At 39.0% G+C, this 17,733-nt stretch overlaps 1 protein-coding gene across 18 annotated transcripts in view; it reads right to left on the bottom strand.

The window, feature by feature from the left end:
- Positions 1-5,367: 5,367 nt before the first annotated feature.
- Positions 5,368-17,733, bottom strand: part of LOC118590901 (sarcolemma associated protein) — a 129,197-nt gene continuing 116,831 nt past the window's right edge. For 10 of the 18 annotated variants that reach the window (XM_036198722.1, XM_036198720.1, XM_036198710.1 and 7 more), the window contains 4 exons: positions 14,950-15,121; positions 10,518-10,652; positions 8,587-8,676; positions 5,368-7,445 (listed from right to left, as the gene is read on the bottom strand). In XM_036198722.1, the coding sequence (XP_036054615.1) occupies positions 8,593-8,676; positions 10,518-10,652; positions 14,950-15,121 (391 nt within the window). In that variant the 3' untranslated portion in view covers positions 5,368-7,445; positions 8,587-8,592. The remainder of the gene's footprint in view (positions 7,446-8,586; positions 8,677-10,517; positions 10,653-14,949; positions 15,122-17,733) is intronic. The other 8 variants (XM_036198721.1, XM_036198719.1, XM_036198705.1 and 5 more) reach the window with 2 other exon arrangements.

Raw genomic sequence — 17,733 nt, forward strand, 5'->3', positions numbered from 1 at the left:
TGGATGCCAGCCTAGACGAATATACCCAGCAAAACTTTCAATCATCATAGATGGAGTGAACAAGACCTTCCAAGACAAAACCAGATTTAAACAATACTTATCCACAAACCCAGCCCTACAGAAAGCACTAGAAGGAAAATTCCAACCTAAGGAAGGCAGATACACCCATGAAAACACAGGCAATAGATAACACCACAGCAGTAAAACCCAAAGAAGAAGTACACACACACTACCACCAAATAATAAAAATAATAACAGGAATGAACAATCACTGGTCATTAATATCCCTTAAAATCAATGGACTTAATTCACCTATAAAAAGACACAGACTAACAGAATGGATACGAAAACAGGACCCATCTTTCTGCTGCATACAAGAAACATGCCTCAAATTCAAAAACACATACCTCCTAAGAATAAAAGGCTGGGAAAAGACTTCACAATCAAATGGGCTTAAGAAGCAAGCTGGTGTAGCCATCCTAATATCCATCAAAATAGACTTCAAACTAAAATCAATCAAAAGAGATGATGAAGGTCATTACATACTCATCGCAGGGATCCACCAAGATGAAGTCTCAATTCTGAACATTTATGCCCCAAACACAAGGGCACCCACATATGTAAAAGAAACATTACTAAAGCTTAAATCACAAATAAAACCCCACACATTAATAGTGGGAGACTTCAACACCCCACTTTCAGCTCTGGACAGATCGGCCAAATTGAAACTTAACAGAGACATAATGGTCTTAACTGATGTTATGGCTCAAATGGACTTAATCAATATCTAACAGAACATTCCACCCGAACAAAAAAGAATATACCTTCTTCTCAGCACCCCATGGAACCTTCTCTAAAATCAACCACATACTTGGCCACAAAGCAAATCTCAACAGATACAAAACAATTGGAATAACCTCCTGTGTTCTATCAGACCACCATGGTATAAGTTAGATTTCAACAACAAAAAAAATCTACAGAAATCCTACAATCTCATGGAAACTGAATAATAATCAACTGAATCACCAATGGGTTAAGGAAGAAAAAAGAAAGAAATTAAAGACTTCCTAGACATCAATGAAAATGAATACACCACATACCCAAACTTAGGGGACACTATGAAAACAGTGCTAAGAGGGAAATTCATAGCACTAAATGCCCACATAAAAAAGCTGGAGAAATCTCACGCTAGTGACTTGACAGCACACCTGAAAGCCCTTGAACAGGAAGAAGCAAAGTCTCCCAGGAGGAACAGACACCAGGAAATTAGCAAATTGAGAGCTGAAATCAATAAAATAGAAATAAAGAGAACAATACAAAGGATTAATGAAACAAAGAGTTGGTTCTTTGAAAAGATCAACAAGATAGACAAGCCCTTATCCAAACTAACCAAAAGACACAGAGAGAGCATCCAAATTAACAAAATCAGAAACGAAAAGGGGGACATAACAACAGACAATGAGGAAATCCAGAGAATCATCAGGTCATACTTCAAAAACCTCTACTCCAAAAAACTGGAAAATCTAAAAGAAATGGATAATGTTCTGGATAGGTACCACATACCTAAGTTAAATCAAGACCAGATAAACCATCTAAATAGTCCAATAACCCCTAAGGAAATAGAATCAGTCATTAAAAGTCTCCCAACCAAAAAAAAAAAAAAAAAAAAAAACAAAACAAAACAAAACAAAAAAACACGAGGATGAGATAGATGGTTTTACTGCAGAATTCTACCAGATCTTCAAAGAAGACTTAATACCAATACTTTCTTTAAATTGTTCCACACAATAGAAGCAGAAGGAATATTACCAAACTCCTTCTATGAGGCTACAATTACCCTGATTCCTAAACCAAAGAAAGATGCAACAAAGAAAGAGAAGTACAGACCAATCTCCCTCATGAACATTGATGCAAAAATACTCAATAAAATTCTGGCAAACAGACTCCAAGAACACATCAAAACAATTATCCACCAGGATCAAGTAGGCTTCATCCCAGGGATGCAAGGGTGGTTCAACATAAGAAAGTCCGTCAATGTAATACACCATATAAACAAACTCAAAGAAAAAAAAACAAATGATCATCTCACTAGAGGCAGAAAAGGCATTTGACAAAATCCAACACCCCTTCATGATAAAGTTCTTGGAGGGATCAGGAATACAGGGAACATACCTAAACATAATAAAGGCAATCTACAGCAAGCCAACAGATAACATCAAATTAAATGGAGAGAAACTCAAAACAATACCACTAAAAATCAGGAAAAAGGCAAGGCTGTCCCCTCTCCCCATACTTATTCATTATAGTACTTGAAGTTCTAGCCAGAGCTATAAGACAACATAAGGAGATTAAGGGGATACAAATTGGAAAGGAAGAAGTCAAGCTCTCCCTATTTGCAGATGACAGGATAGTATACAGGAGTGATCCCAAAAATTCAACCAAGGAACTGATACAGCTTAAAACACCTTCAGCAACATAGCAGGATACAAGATCAACTCAAAAAAATCAGTAGCCCTCCTATATACAATAGACAAACAAGGTGAGAAGGAAATCAGAGATACATCACCCTTTACAATAGCCACAAATGATATAAAATACCTTGGGGTTACTCTAACTAAGCATGTGAAGGACCTATATGACAAGAACTTTAAGTCCCTGAAAAAAGAAATTGAAGAAGATGTCAGAAAATGGAAAGATCTCCCATGCTCATGGATAGGCAGGATTAACATATTAAAAATGGCGATCTTACCAAAAGCAATCTACAGATTCAACGCAATTCCCATCAAATTACCAACACAATTCTTCACAGATCTGGAAAGAATAATACTCAACTTCATATGGAAAAACAAAAAACCCAGGATAGCCAAAAGAATCCTGTACAATGAAACAACCTCTGGAGGCATCATGATCCCCAACCTCAAGCTCTACTATAGAGCTACCGTAATAAAAACAGCTTGGTACTGGCATAAAAACCTACATGTGGACCAATGGAATCGAATTGAAGACCCTGACATTAACCCGCACACCTATGAACATATAGTTTTTGACAAAGAAGCCAAAAATGTACAATGGAAAAGAGAACGCATCTTCAACAAATAGTGCTGGCATAACTAGATGTCAATGTGCAGAAGGCTGCAAATAGACCCATATCTGTCACCATGCACAAAACTTAAGTCCAAGTGGATCAAAAACCTCAACATAAATCCAGCTACTCTGAACCTGATAGTAGAGAAAGTAGGAAGTACTCTTGAACGCATTGGCACCGGAGAGCACTTTCTAAATATAACACCAGTAGCACAGACACTGAGAGAAACAATCAATCAATGGGACCTGTTGAAACTGAGAAGCTTTTGTAGAGCAAAGGACACAGTCAACAAGACAAAGCGACACCCTACAGAATGTGAAAAGGTCTTCACCAACCCCACATCTGACAGAGGGCTGATATCCAGAATATATAAAGAACTCAAGAAATTAGACAACAAAATGCCCAACAGTCCAATTAAGAAATGGGCTATAGAACTAAACAGAGAATTCTCAACAGAGGAAGTTCAAATGGCTGAAAGACATTTAAGGAATTGTTCAACATCCCTAATTATCTGGGAAATGCAAATCAAAACGACTCTGAGATACCACCTTACACCTGTCACAATGGCTAAGATCAAAAGCACAGAAGACAGCTCATGCTGGAGAGGATATGGAGCAAGGGGAACTCTCCTCCACTGCTGGTGGGAATGCAAACTTGTATAGCCACTTTGGAAATCAATTTGGTGCTTCCTTAAAAAATTGGGAATCTATCTCCCCCAAGACCCAGCTATACCACTCTTGGGCATATACCCAAGGAATGCTCAATCATACCACAAGGGCATTTGCTCAGCTATGTTCATATCAGCATTGTTTGTAATAGCCAGAACCTGGAAACAACCTAGATGCCCTTCAACTGAAGAATGGGTAAAGAAAATACACTACATATACACAATGGAGTACTACTCAGCAGAGAAAAACAATGACATCATGAGGTTTGCAGGCAAATGGATGGATCTAGAAAAAATCATCCTGAGTGAGGTCACCCAGACTCAGAAGGACAAACATGGTATGTACTCACTCATAGGAGGATTCTAGATGTAAAACAAAGATGACTAGACTGCTACACAACTCCAAGGAGGCTACCTAGAAAACAGGACCCTAGGAAACACACAGGGATCACCCAATAAGAGAAATGGATGAGATCTACATGAACAACCTGGATGACAGTGGGAGTAATGAAGGGCAAGGTTTGAGGGAAAGAAAGCTTAGGGGAGCAGGAGATCCCAGCTGGATCAGGAACAGAAAGGGGGAACAAGGAGTAACAGACCATGATAAATGAAGACCACATGAGAACAGGAATAGACAAAGTGCTGGAGAGGTCCCCAACAATGCACAATGATACATCCTCTGTAGACTGCTGGCAATGGTTGAGAGAAAGCCTGATCTGACCTAGGCTGGTGATCAGATGGCCAAACACCCTAACGGTCATGCTGGAACTCTAATCCAATAACTGATAGAAGTGAATGCAGTGATCCTCAGCCAGGCCCCAGGTGGAGCTCCGGGTGTCCAGTTGTCGTGAAAGAGGAGGGAACGTGGGAGTGTGAATTGTTGAGACCAAGATTGGAAAAAGCACAAAGGACAAGTAGCCAAACAAATGGAGGCACATGGATTGTGAACCAAGGGCTGTGGAGCCCCCAGCTGGATCAGACCCTCTGGATGGGTGAGACAATTGAGTGGCTTGAACTGCTTGGGAGACATCCAGGCTGTAGGACAGGGATCTGTCCTTAGTGCATGAGCTGGCTGTTTGGAACCTTGGGCTTACACAGGGACACATGCTCAGCCTGGATTAGGGGACTGGACCTGCCTGTACTGAATCCACCAGGTTTAAATGAATCGCCAGGGTAGTCTTGGTCCTGGAAGAGATGGGAATGGAGGGGAGGGGATTGGGTGAAGGTGGGGGGGGGGGTGGGAGGTTGGAGGACTGGGGAACTCATGGCTGATGTGTAAAATTAAAACACAAATATAATAATAATAAAAAAAGAGGGGAAAAAAAGAAGAAAGAAAGAAGAGCCAATACAGGTGTTCATCATGTCAAACACCATGCTTCTCAGTTGTTTGCATTCTGTGGTTGTCAATTTCTTAAGACAAAGTCTTACTTTGTAGTCTGGGGTAACCTTAAACTAAGACACAATTTCTTACTGCTGTGCTTAGACTTCAATGAGTATTACTACCTTGTAACACTCCTGCTCTGTTTAACCATAAGCAAACTGAGAAAAACAAAAACAAAAACTGGCGGCACTGCTTATGAACAGGCTCACTGACATTCTTGAAGAAAAACTGGAATAACTACAAATCCCATTTATTTGATGTGAGTAAAGTAAATATTGATGCTAGGCCTTACATTTGATGACATTAGTCTGGCAAGTGAGTCACATATTCACAATGACCATATTAAAAGGAGAAAAGGTACAACAGTAAGTTAGGTAAAACTTGGGAGGAAACTGCTCTGGTTTCTTTTAAACCCTGATGAACATCTCACATATGCTTAACACCAATTCACTTAAGCAAAGGCTAAGGACACTGGAATGGTAGAGCCAGCACTAAGAACTCAATGAACTCAAACGTACATAGGGAGATTAAAGTTATTTTATTAAATCATGCACATCACGTGTGTTAGTGCAAATAGTTTAATCTGTACTCCAGAAATTCTATTGTACGTTTTATCTTTACAAAATAGATTTCAAACAATTATTTACTTTAAAAAAGGTAATTCTGAAGTTATGCATTTCGGAACAGTATTTGCAATAACTATATACAAGAGGTACTAGGTACCACTGGCATACTAGCATTCTGGGGCGGAGTGGCTCCTGGAACAGAGAAGGGTAAAATGAACTATATGACAGCATTTTCTACAAGTCATTCATGGCCGATTCCTCCATAAATCAAGTGATTCTCCTGACAACAATCCCAAATAGCTTAAAATTCAACTTTTAAAGTAAAAACAATGATGCCAAACATCACAAGGCAAATGACATCCTAAACTCCTATCTCAATATCTGGCTAGATCTGGGTATTCTCAGAAAACATTCAAGCCAATTCACCGTCTTTCCCTCCCAGTCTTCACTGACTGAAGAAAACTGAACTATGTGATACTTTAGGATACTGACATCACCATGGTGCTGCACAAAACCATAGCTAAACTTTAACCTCGGTGTTTTAAATGTATAATGTCAAGCAGTGCTTAGGTGTGCCACTGTGCATGGAACACTACCAATCTTGGGAAGAGTGCTACTAATTAACAGGCTGTCCCAATTAACAATAAAAAGAACATTTGTTTACCCAAGCAAGAAATCTTGGTAGGTAACACCAGTTCACCTTGAATGTGAATTAGCTCCACATCATAACCAAATTAAGTCAATAAAAGCTTATCTAAACAGATATAATTCTTCCTTCAATTAAACATGCTTGGAGGAACAGATGACAGAAAAAAAAATCATGCTTTCTAAACTGCTGTATATGAGAAGGTAACTTGGCTTTTAAAGAAAACATGTCTTAAATACATGAGGTTTAGGAAGTTACATTCCAATTCACTCTGAAATTATGCAATTATGTTTTTGCTCCCAGAAATATTTCAGTTTGCTCAAGAAAATACAATCTCTCATGGAAAGTTTTTCAAAGCTGATGTCCTTCACATCTTCAAGTCACATTAAGGCTGAACAAACATGTATATATTCTCCCAATCATCATTATAACAGAATATTTTCCAAATGTGTTTTTCCATTAAAAAAAAAAAAAAACCCACACAAATAATTGTCTAAGTCTTGTTCCCAATAGCTCAGTGGTTTTATAACAAGTAAAAATGGAGTAAATATGTAAAAAAAATATATATATATGTGTGTGTGTATATATTCAAACTGATAGGCACTGAGCACACAGGGCCTCTTTTCCCATGTATGTATTGGTTGTTCGGTTTGAGTAGTTATTGAATCAGAAAAATGAATTATGTGGCCATCAGAATTCAGAGTAAAATATCTATAAATTTATGGTATAAATAATTTGGTGCACTAAGAAGCCTACTTTAGGCCACCATAATATTCAGAATCTCAACATACTAATTTAAAAATTACATGAAAAACCGAATAAATTCACAACTTTATATCCTCTCTATAGACAGATATATTTTTTTATAAGTTAAAGCAATGACCCTCCAGCTCTTTCTTGCACTTTGCTGTTTTAAGAGGTAAAAAGGAAGAAAACGGTTCTGCTTGTCCCCAGCCTGAGTGATGCCAGCTTCTAGAGGAAGGGCGGTGTACAGACCCAAGACACTGTCACGGAGAAGCTCTGGCCAGACCTGGCACATACAGCACGATGGCTGTCACCGCAACCAGGGCCGCCAGCATGGGCATCCAGGGCCAGGGTTTCTGTGTGGAAAGAAACCAAGAGTCAATATCACATTCTCCCCGTCTCTTTTCATATATATTTAACCCCTTGGTGAACTGAGTCCCATGGATAAAAGACCATCAGAAAACTCTGCACTTGCATTAATAAGGTAAATGTAGAAAGAAAGGAAATGAGGGAGATCCACACCAGCAGGACCATAATGTGAAGCCTGAACAGCCCAGGAAAGTTCTGGACAGCTTCCAACTTTGTTATTTCTAAATACAGTTCTGGGCTGTGTCTGCCACACACATTTACTGTGTGCCTGCAGTACAATTCTGCTATTTCACAGTTTATAAAAAACAGAGTTCTAAGATGGGATAGATGAATGGTACAGGCTTGATCCAAAAAAGACACAAATCGGATGAGGTTCAGGAGGACAGTGGCACTAAGGCCCTGCCCATGGGATTCCTCTGATAAGCATGCTCTATTATCAGCTAAAGGCAAAGAACAGTCAGCTCTCAGAGGATTTATAAAATCCATTTACTTTGGTAGCTACCTTTATTCTTACTGGTATTCTGACAGTATTCTTGAGAAATACTCTTAATTTGCAGATCAAAGCTCAAAAAGGTTTGTTATAGAGCTTGCTTATATCACACATGTACATTGTCACTGGGGTTGAAATTGTGAACCAATGGTTCATTAGACTAGTCTCACTTTCTTTCGTCTTCACAGCAAACAGGCAAAGGATTAAAGGAAAAAAACTCTACACCATGAATGGGAAGGAAGAAAGGAAGGGTAACACAGTTGGCTAAAATTTCAAAGATGCAAACTCTTCATTTCTCATTCAAATCTGATTGAACGTAACTGGGATGTGGGTGGCGCTATTGCAGAAACTCACTGCTTACTCCAGTTTGCTAGAGATAAAGACTCAGTTAAAGGAAGCATATTAACAAGAGGTTAACATAGGGTTAATTCATGTTAGCATTACTACAAAAGAAACAAGACATAATGTTATGTGATTAGTTGATTGCTCATTAATATGACAAATACACAGCATACTAAATGAAGGGTTTGCGTCAGGTAACAACACATCCGTGTGGTTTTGCCATGCACTCTATTACAAATATGGCACAAACAGGTGACAGTGACAAACAGACAAAGACTCAACAGTAGTGCTTGTACCTTTCTCTACCACAATGGACCGAAACACCAAAACAGGAAAGCCAGGAATAGGCCGATGAATACGGCTGGGACAGGTTGTAATATGGTGGGCTGAAGAAGGGAAGGGATATTGAAATCATTTTATGCTATGAAAACAATCAGATAAGATGATTTAGACCCCAGGGGTGGCTGGAGAAGAAGAAGAGGAAGACTGAGGTAACAAGTACACCATTCAGGTTTTGCACCAATTCAAACATTTTAAAGACATCTAACATAATCCAGAATGATGGGGCTGGGACACGTATGCTAAGAAACGACTACTTCAAAAGAACAGCTAGGGGCAAGAGTCAATGTGCTTGTCCACAAATATCCTAATGAAATGTGACAAGTTCAGACAGAGCATGGATGTCAGTTTATCAAGCAATGCTCCGTTTGACAATATATTATTTTTGTTTCACATCTGAAGTCCACTAGTTAATAGATATGTTTCCATGGCAACAGATAGGGTATATTTTGTTCTTTCATTGAAACCCATTTTCCTTCCAACCGAAATTATTTCACTTTTGAGATGGCATTGTTTTAAAGCTTAAAAATACATGTTCTGTTATAATGTGAACTCAATGGGTCAAGAGGTGTGGCACAATGTATGATAAATGGGTAGCCAAAGCCAAAGAATAACTTCCCTTTATTCTAACCATATCTGATTTTTTTTAAAGGGGAAAGGAGTTACTTGGGGATATAAGCTTATATGGTAAAAAAGGAAAATTCATCCTGAAGGTGAATAGTTTTATATGATTATAAATAGTAAGAGTACAGGAAGGGTCATTCTGATCATGCAAGATGTCTTTGTAGGTTAATTTAGCAGGAGGTGGACTGAAATTCTATAATCAGGTATGAATTAACACAAAAGAAAATATATCAAACCATTATGATCTGATTTTAGAAGATTTCTATATTCTATGCATTAAAAAATAAATGTAATCCACTTTTGTTTAGCATTAAGTCTTCAACCCTTCCATTTCTAAGGGGCTCCTACCTCACCTGTAATCTTTTATTGTCTAAAATCTGTAACTTTAGTAAGTAAAGGACAGCTGGACACAACTTGTGAGCATTCTGTGAAAACTGCATAACTGGATGGCCATGCAACATCATTCATCTGTGCTTGTGCTGCAAGGTGAGCAGCCACTGGAAGCATGTGGCTCACGTCCACTGCAGTGTCCAAGCTGTGACAGAGCACAACCAACCACACCGAACATCCATCAGTTAGGCCCACAAAGGCAATGTCCACCACAACAAACAACACAACATTTATTTAGTACAACTTCGCCTTCAAGACCTTTCTTCCCAAGTGAGAAACAAGTGTCATCAAACTAAATTTACAGCCAAATGTTTTTCCCATCTCTGTGCCCGTTGGTCCCCATCTCTCTCTCAAACATCCATTAGAAAGCTCTGTGTCAATTTACCAAATACTGATAGATGCCAAATAAGCAGAAAGCTTTTAAGAATGTACATTACTAGTGTAGAAACGAAAACTGTACTAAAGCCCTGCTTTCTGAAACCACCTAAGGCTAAGGACCAGTGTGTACCATGTCTCCTAAACGGCCTTGGGCGGCACAGGCTTCATTTCCCAGTAGGAAAGAAACAAAAGGCGGCTGGTGACCTAGAGACAAAATTTCAGACTAAACTGGGCAAACCAGAGAGTTCTTCCAAGTTGTTTTACTGACAGTTGTTTTCCACCAGGCAGGCCTCAAGTTTTTCTATGGGTGTTAAGTTTAAGGGGTAAATTCTTACTTAAAAAGAAGGAAAGAAATCCCATTGCACAGAAGTTCTAGCACAGCTATTCATCGTGAACAGCTATTCTTCCTGTGCCCAGGCTGTTAGATCCTGAAAACCGTTCTCAACCCTCCGACACCCCACTCCACGGAAGCTGAGCTGAGCTGGTAAACACTTACGTTAGCTCCTTTCTCTCGCAGCAGCTTCAGGGTGTCTTTGCACTGTTTGAGCTCATCTGTGATTGATTGCTTTTCCTGCTCAGTCACTTCAAACTTCAACTTCAGTTCTGAGAGTACAGTCTGTGTCTTTTCATACTAAAGGCAAAGAGAAAAAGAGTGTGCAGGCTGGACTTAAGATGGGTATGAAGTTATGGTTCTAGTCAGGATATACCAGGCCCTCTCTAATAATGTTGAACACCAAAGTCAAGCCTTTCAAGAAGGGTAAGTCCTTGGCACTCATAGTAAGAAATCTTTAAAGATGGCTTAATCCTATGTAATGACTTTTCTTGCCCTGGTGTTAAAATCAAAGAACAGAACATACCGTGTTGTCATCTGTTTATAATATAAAGGGTCACTTCTTCCATCAAGTGAGAAGAGGGGAAATTGGAATTTTTTTCCTTTGAGCAAAAGACAAACAGGTAGAGAGACAAATCCTAATTAAATGTCAGAGTTAGGTCTAAATGTATTTCTTGGTAATTAAAGGGAAGCCATGTTAGCCAAGTTATTTACTCTTGAAATAAAAAGCATTAACTTTCACTAAGTCTTCTATTACTCAGCACTAGTGGATATCATCAATGTCGTATCAGTGAGTTTTCTAGACAAATAAGGCAGAGAGAGAAATGATTCTGACATACTCACCACAAAGACTGGGGCATCTGACACTTAAAGCCCATCAGCACCAATTTAAAAGACTTCTTAAAATCTGTTTCTGATAGAAAAGTTTCCATAAAGGAACCAGCCATTTTCTACTCTTGAAAACTGTGTGTGTGTGAGTGTGAGTGAGTGAGTGAGTGAGTGTGTGTGTGTGTGTGTGTGTGTGTAATATATAGACATAATATGAATATATATAAATAACTTTTGACTTTCACACAAACTATCCCTTGAAGACAGGTCAAACCAATGTGATATACAGTGTGGCTTGATCTCTTAATGGTCCCAAGAAGCTGGAATTCTAGACTGGTTCCATTTCTAGATGCTGCAGCTTACTGAAGATGAGGTTCCCAAAGGGGCACTGCTCTGCTGCTGGCATGCCTCTGTCTCCACTTCTGCTGCCCCATTCTGCCATCTCTGAGTGTTTCAGAAGGAAGACAGGAAGACAAGGACTGAACAGAAAACCAATATCCCATGAGTGTGGTCTATCAGAATGGCTCCTCCTCTTGTCTCAGCACGGCTTAGGAAAATGGAAGGTAGTTCTTCTCTACCTAAATCCCAAATTTAACAAAGGACACCTTTATAATAATGGTCCTGATAAATGCAAGCACCATGGAGTGGAGAGAACCTCCTCAATACTCAATAAAGACAAGATCTAAGAAAGATGAAAATGTTTAAATTAAAGACATTAGGAGAGAAGGGGGCAGGGAGGAAGTCAGGGTCAGAGGTCAGAGGTTACCAGGAAGGAGAAGAAAGCTATGAAAGAAATGATTTGTTACTTAAGAACATTCCCTGAACAGTCCTGGGAAATACACTAGAAAATTAACCAAAGACTAAAATTCATGTATTTGTTTGTGACAGCTTTTTTTGGGTTGATGTAAGGGTCTGTGAACTCTCCCAGAAGGCATAAGGCTGCTGGGAGGCTGCCAAGGAAAAGTCAGTGATTCTAGACTAGTTTTTGCACCTTAGAATGCCATTGGTTCTCCGTGATCATCCAACAGTTCCAAACAGTGCAAAAAGAGGACAAGTCAAAAGTGCTTTGTCAACCAAACTTTTCCTCTCCTTCCCCTTTCCACCATGATTACACCCAGACTGCCCTCTACATCAGAACACTTAATCATCTCTCCATTTCAGGAGTGTGAAGCGTGGCACGAGAGAGCAGCACAGTCACGGATACTGCCACTTAGCTCAAGCAAGGGAGTAAGTACATGGGGAGGACTCTGGCCCTACAGGAAGACAGGGAAGCCAAGCACCAACCCTGAGTCAGTCTTTTCAGGGCAATTAGATGTTCAATGTTTTATGTATTCACTGGTTGGCGGGTTGGTTTCTTTGAAACAGAGTCTATGAAGCCCAGTTGGCACCAACTTGAGACCTATCTCTATCGGCTTCCTAAGTATGCAAATTGCAAGTGTATGCCACACACTGGTTGAACTCTTGGATCATAGCTATTCTCATTAAATTAAAATGCATAGATGCTTTATAAAATCAAATATAAACATGATATACAATTCTTTTACTATTAGAGAATTATTTCTCACACTTTTTCTTTGGAGTTTTTATATAAAAATTACCATAGATAAAGCTTTAACCAGCAGAACAAAGGTCACATTCTGCAGCCTTAGTTTACACCTTGCTTGGATATCACTTCTGTTTCCTCTTGCTTTTTAACTTTGAAGTAACCAGTGAGTTTGGTCTCAAGAGAGAAATATCACATAATATTACCAACACTTGTGGCTCTTCTTCACACAAATCATCATCATCATCATCATAATCATAATCATAATCATATCTGGGGTTGTTCAACTTACAACAGTTTAACCTCTTACAGTACTGAAGACACATAATCAGGGTTTTTTAGCACATTAAGCATGATTCCATGAGAGAAAGAAGAGCAAATGGAAATGTTGAAAAGAAGTAAATATGCATTACTAAAAAGTAATAATGTATTTTTGTAGTGTATTACACAGAGATAAAAACCTCATTAGAACTTTTACTTACAGACTAGTGTCCAATATGTTGACAGAAGGACAAACAGCAATTCACATTACAAAGGAATATGATGACTATACATCATTTCACAATGAAAAACAGTGAACAAGAAAATAGGAAAGAACATACTAACAAGCTCAGACATATTTCCAAATATGCTGCATTTAATGCAATCCAGAGGCTAGCAATACTTTAGATGCTGTGACAACATGCCACGCCATTTGTGGAAACAGTTAAAGCACTTGGCACTGATTATTCAGTGACTAAAAGCAGGCAAACAAATAATGCAACAAATGGCTAATGTATTCATTAATAACATACAACAGAATCATCTTCCCACCACAAATTCTTCCCAAATATTGAAAGAATTATGGCACATGGACAGGAAGGGCACAAAGTGCTTACAGTATTAAATATTAGGATATTTACTTTGGCACAAAATTTGTGTTAAAACCAAATGAGGATGTTTCTAAAATACACATCCTTAACCAGGTAAAGCTGAACATTTCAAAGTCAATGTGTCTACATGAATATCAAAACTGTTGCCATTTTTTTCCCTTTAGAAACAAGCACAAAGACAGAAGAAAAAAACACTTCCAAATTCAGGATACTCCAGGCAAAGTGCAAAGGAAACTTGCATTAATCTTAGTTTCTAAAAACAACTTTCAGAAATTTCATTTGTAAAGACAAAGAGCTGTCTTCTACTTCCTTCTATCATATGAACAATCTTGCCTGTAAGCAAGTCGACAGCTAGTACTTCCTGATGAGCAGACAGGCTTTATTAACCTGCATCCTTAGCTGACAGGAGTCAGTGCAGGAAGGCCAGTAGGAGTGAACAGAACTTTTCTGCCCTGTTGTCAGCTTTAAAATGCATCTATCCTATTCAGAAAGACCTGGGGTGAGTCCTTTCCAAAGTCAACCTCTTACCATCCTTCACATGATTATTTCAAAAGCTAATGAAATCAAGGTATAAGCAGAATCACATGGAAACTTAAGTGTGTGTATTTGTGAAGACAAAAAGTATAGGGGGAAAATTCAGTTCCATAGAATAGGCATTTGGCTGCCTGCATATAGGTGAATTTTAAGTTTTTCTGACATAGAGCTCATGCAGCTTAAGCTAGCCGCAAACTTACTATGTAACTGAGGCTGACCTTGAACTCCTGACTCTTCTGCTCCACCTCCCAAGTGCTGGGATTGTAGGTGTACATCACCTTGACCATCTGTATATATATTTTACTTTGGTGTTTTGAAATAGGGTTCATTCTATAACCCAGTAAAGCCTTGAACTCATTGCAATCCTCCTGCCTCAACCTCCCTGATGCTGGAATGACAAGCATGAGCCACCACAGGAGGGTAAGTGACTTTTTAGCCACTTTCCCAGGAGCATATAGCTCTGGTTTGTAGTTGCCCTGGTTTGTAGTTTGCCTTTCCAAAAGAATGCTTCATTTAATATGACACACTCTTTGATAGTTAAACAGACCAAGCAATCTAATACAAAGGGTCTCTCATGTCAGTCAACTATTAGAGAAAAATTAAGAACTAGCTCTTATGTCTGTATGTTTGAAAGCAAGCACTTGATAAATTCTCTTGATATGGACGAACAGCTAGTAATTACCAGGCTGGGATGTTCCAAGTGTCAACTGTCAGGTAATATGCGTTCTGCTTTTCTTTATTTCTAAGTGGCATGGATATCTGATTTGCCTTTGGCTTTAAGTCCAACCATAATTGGGCTGAGCATGTCTTTTCGCTTTACCTCTTTCTGAACATCCTTTGCTTGGTTTTCAGCCTTACTGAGAAGAGTTTTTAAGTCAGCTGAGTCACGAAGATGTTGTTCTTTCAAGGATCCCACTTGGTTCTCGAGCTCTTTCCTGGTCATCTGGAGAATGCTGAGGTCACTCGTGAGCTCCAAACTCTGCTTCTGAGAACTGCAATATAAACAAGGACAGTCATTTGCAGCAGATCCTGGACACAGAGAAAGCCCAGGATCCTCAGCATCTCACTAAGTGAGAGGGAGTACATTTCACAGCAGAAAAAACAATTTAAAAAGTAAGACACTCTCAGTAAGAAAAAGGCATTGAAGCACTTCCAAAAATCCCTTCAGGTTTAAAGCTATAGCCTTTCAAATACTCACCAAAGTAGAAATTTTATAAATAGAAGGAAATGACTAGTTGTGTTTTGGGGTTTTCTTTGCCTTTGTTTTGTTTTCTTGTTTTGAAACAGGGTCATACTATGTAGCTTTAGCTGACCTGGACCTTCCTTTGTAGACCAGGCAGGCTTTGAACTCGAAGAGATCTGCTTGCCTTTGCCTCCCAAATGCTGGGATTAAAGATATGCACCCCCATGCTGGTCCTAATTCTATACTTTAGTATATCAAATTATCTTTATGAATTATATCATAAATATATTAAAAATGTGTATTTCAACTATATTACAAGATCAAGTACTTAAAAAGCCAACAGAGGTCAGAAACCCAAAGCTTGGGCATCACTGCTAATTGAAGCAAAGACAAACCTGCTCAGACGAAAGCCGCCATCACACAAGAAAGCAAGCACATGACAAGGAACTAGACAGGGAGTAGAGGTTGGCCTGAGTATACTGAACTGTGGGATACAGAGCTATCACCTGACTGCTACACCTTATTCTCTGAATAAGCATTCCCTGAGCTCTTAGATGTGTACAAGCTCTATGCTACAAATATCAAGGGGTGTCCAGTGTCCTCGTGTGTCAAACATTCACCTCTGTGCTGACTGTTTATGCCATAGTGACACAATCTAGAATCATCTGGGAGGAGGGAGCCTCAGCTGAAAACTGCCAGACTGGCTTATGAGCAAGTTTGTGGGGTGTTTTCTTGACTGATGATGGATGGAGGATGGCTCAGTCCACTGTGAGTGGTGCCATCCCTGGGCAAGTAGTCCTGGGTTGTACAAGAAAGCAAGTGAATAAGCCATGAGGAGTAAGCTCCATGGCCTCTGCTTCAGGTCTGCTCCAGGTTCCTGCCCTGACTTCCTTCAGTGATGGTCTTTGACCTGAGAGTTACAAGATATAACAAATCCTTTCCTCTCCAAGTTGCTTTGGGCATGGTGTTTTATCACAGCAACAGAAGCCCTAACTAAGAAAACATCTAAAGCTATTCTCCAGCTTTAATTACATGATAATTTTTATAATTTGCTATTAAAAATAATTTACACATGAGGAAAGCAATTTGATATGAATGAACATCAATGTCTTTTTCAGAAACTGAGCAGAGCATGGGGTAGAACTCTTTTGGTAGAGCATGTGGCTAACATGATCAAGACTCTGGGCTCAATCTCCAGTATGAAAAATAATTCCTTGTTCAATTTTTGATAAGTGAGAAAAAAAAAACTTATCTGGCATAGAGAAAAATTAGCTCCTAAAAGTAGTTAAAAGAATATAAGAATTTTTAAAGATTTACCTATTTATTATGTAAACAGTGTTCTGTCTCCATGTATGCCTACAGGCCAGAAGAGGGCACCAGATCTCATTACAGATGGTTGTGAGCCATCATGTGGTTGCTGGGAATTGAACTAAGGACCTATAGAAAAGTAGCCAATGCTCTTAACCTCTGAGCTATCTCTTCAGGTTGGAGAGACGGCCTAGATGGCACTACTTGCTCTTCCAGAGGACCTTTACTTCCACATTGCAGTTCATAACCATTTGTAACTCCAGTTCCAGGAGAAAATGTTGTCCTCTTCCAGCTTCTGCAGGCAATGCATGCACATGGAGTACATGTACACAGGCAACAAAACACCAACACATAAGATTTTCAAAGTGCCAATATTATGTCTTTCAGAATGAGACTTTATCAGATTCAATACTATAAATAAAGAACTACAGAGGATATGTTTCATTCTGCTTACACAATGGGCAGATTCTTAAGGATGAGTCTGATAGTATCAGGCCAATAAACATAGAGACTAAAGGGCCTTTAAGACCCTATACAAAGAGAAGCCTAACAAATAAATTTAGAGTACTCAGGCAGGAAGAAATAGAATTAATATATCTTATGTAGTTTATGTGAGTGTAGGGAGATGACTTGAATAATGATATGTATTGATATAGTGTACCTTTCTAGAACCTATTGTTTTGTTTTGGTTTGTTTGTGAGATGGGTGTCTCACAAGGGAATCTCCCTGCCTAAGCATCCCACACAGTTGGCTCTCCACACAAGCAGAAAATACCCAACTGAAGTCTAACATTTGAAGCCATATGCTTCTACTCACATTGAATCTGTAAACATGATTTTGAACATTTAAGCAAAATTGACATAATTTTAAAAGAATAGTACTTTAATAGTCTACTAGATTTCAATTAATCATACCTCAAAAAGGAGAGATCAGGTGTCCCAACCGCCAGCCAGCTGGGACACAGAAAAACTTCCAGCTATATTTGGTGTACCAACATGGGACTCTGAAATTTCAATAAGGCCTAAAATTGTTTAAAAAGGCCTTCTAAGTATACAATAACAGAGCCAAAAACAGCTTTCTACTTCATGTCTCATGCAGGTCGAGATATAGAGA

Source organism: Onychomys torridus, chromosome 9 (assembly GCF_903995425.1).
Source record: "Onychomys torridus chromosome 9, mOncTor1.1, whole genome shotgun sequence".
Classification (NCBI taxonomy): Eukaryota; Metazoa; Chordata; class Mammalia; order Rodentia; family Cricetidae; genus Onychomys; species Onychomys torridus.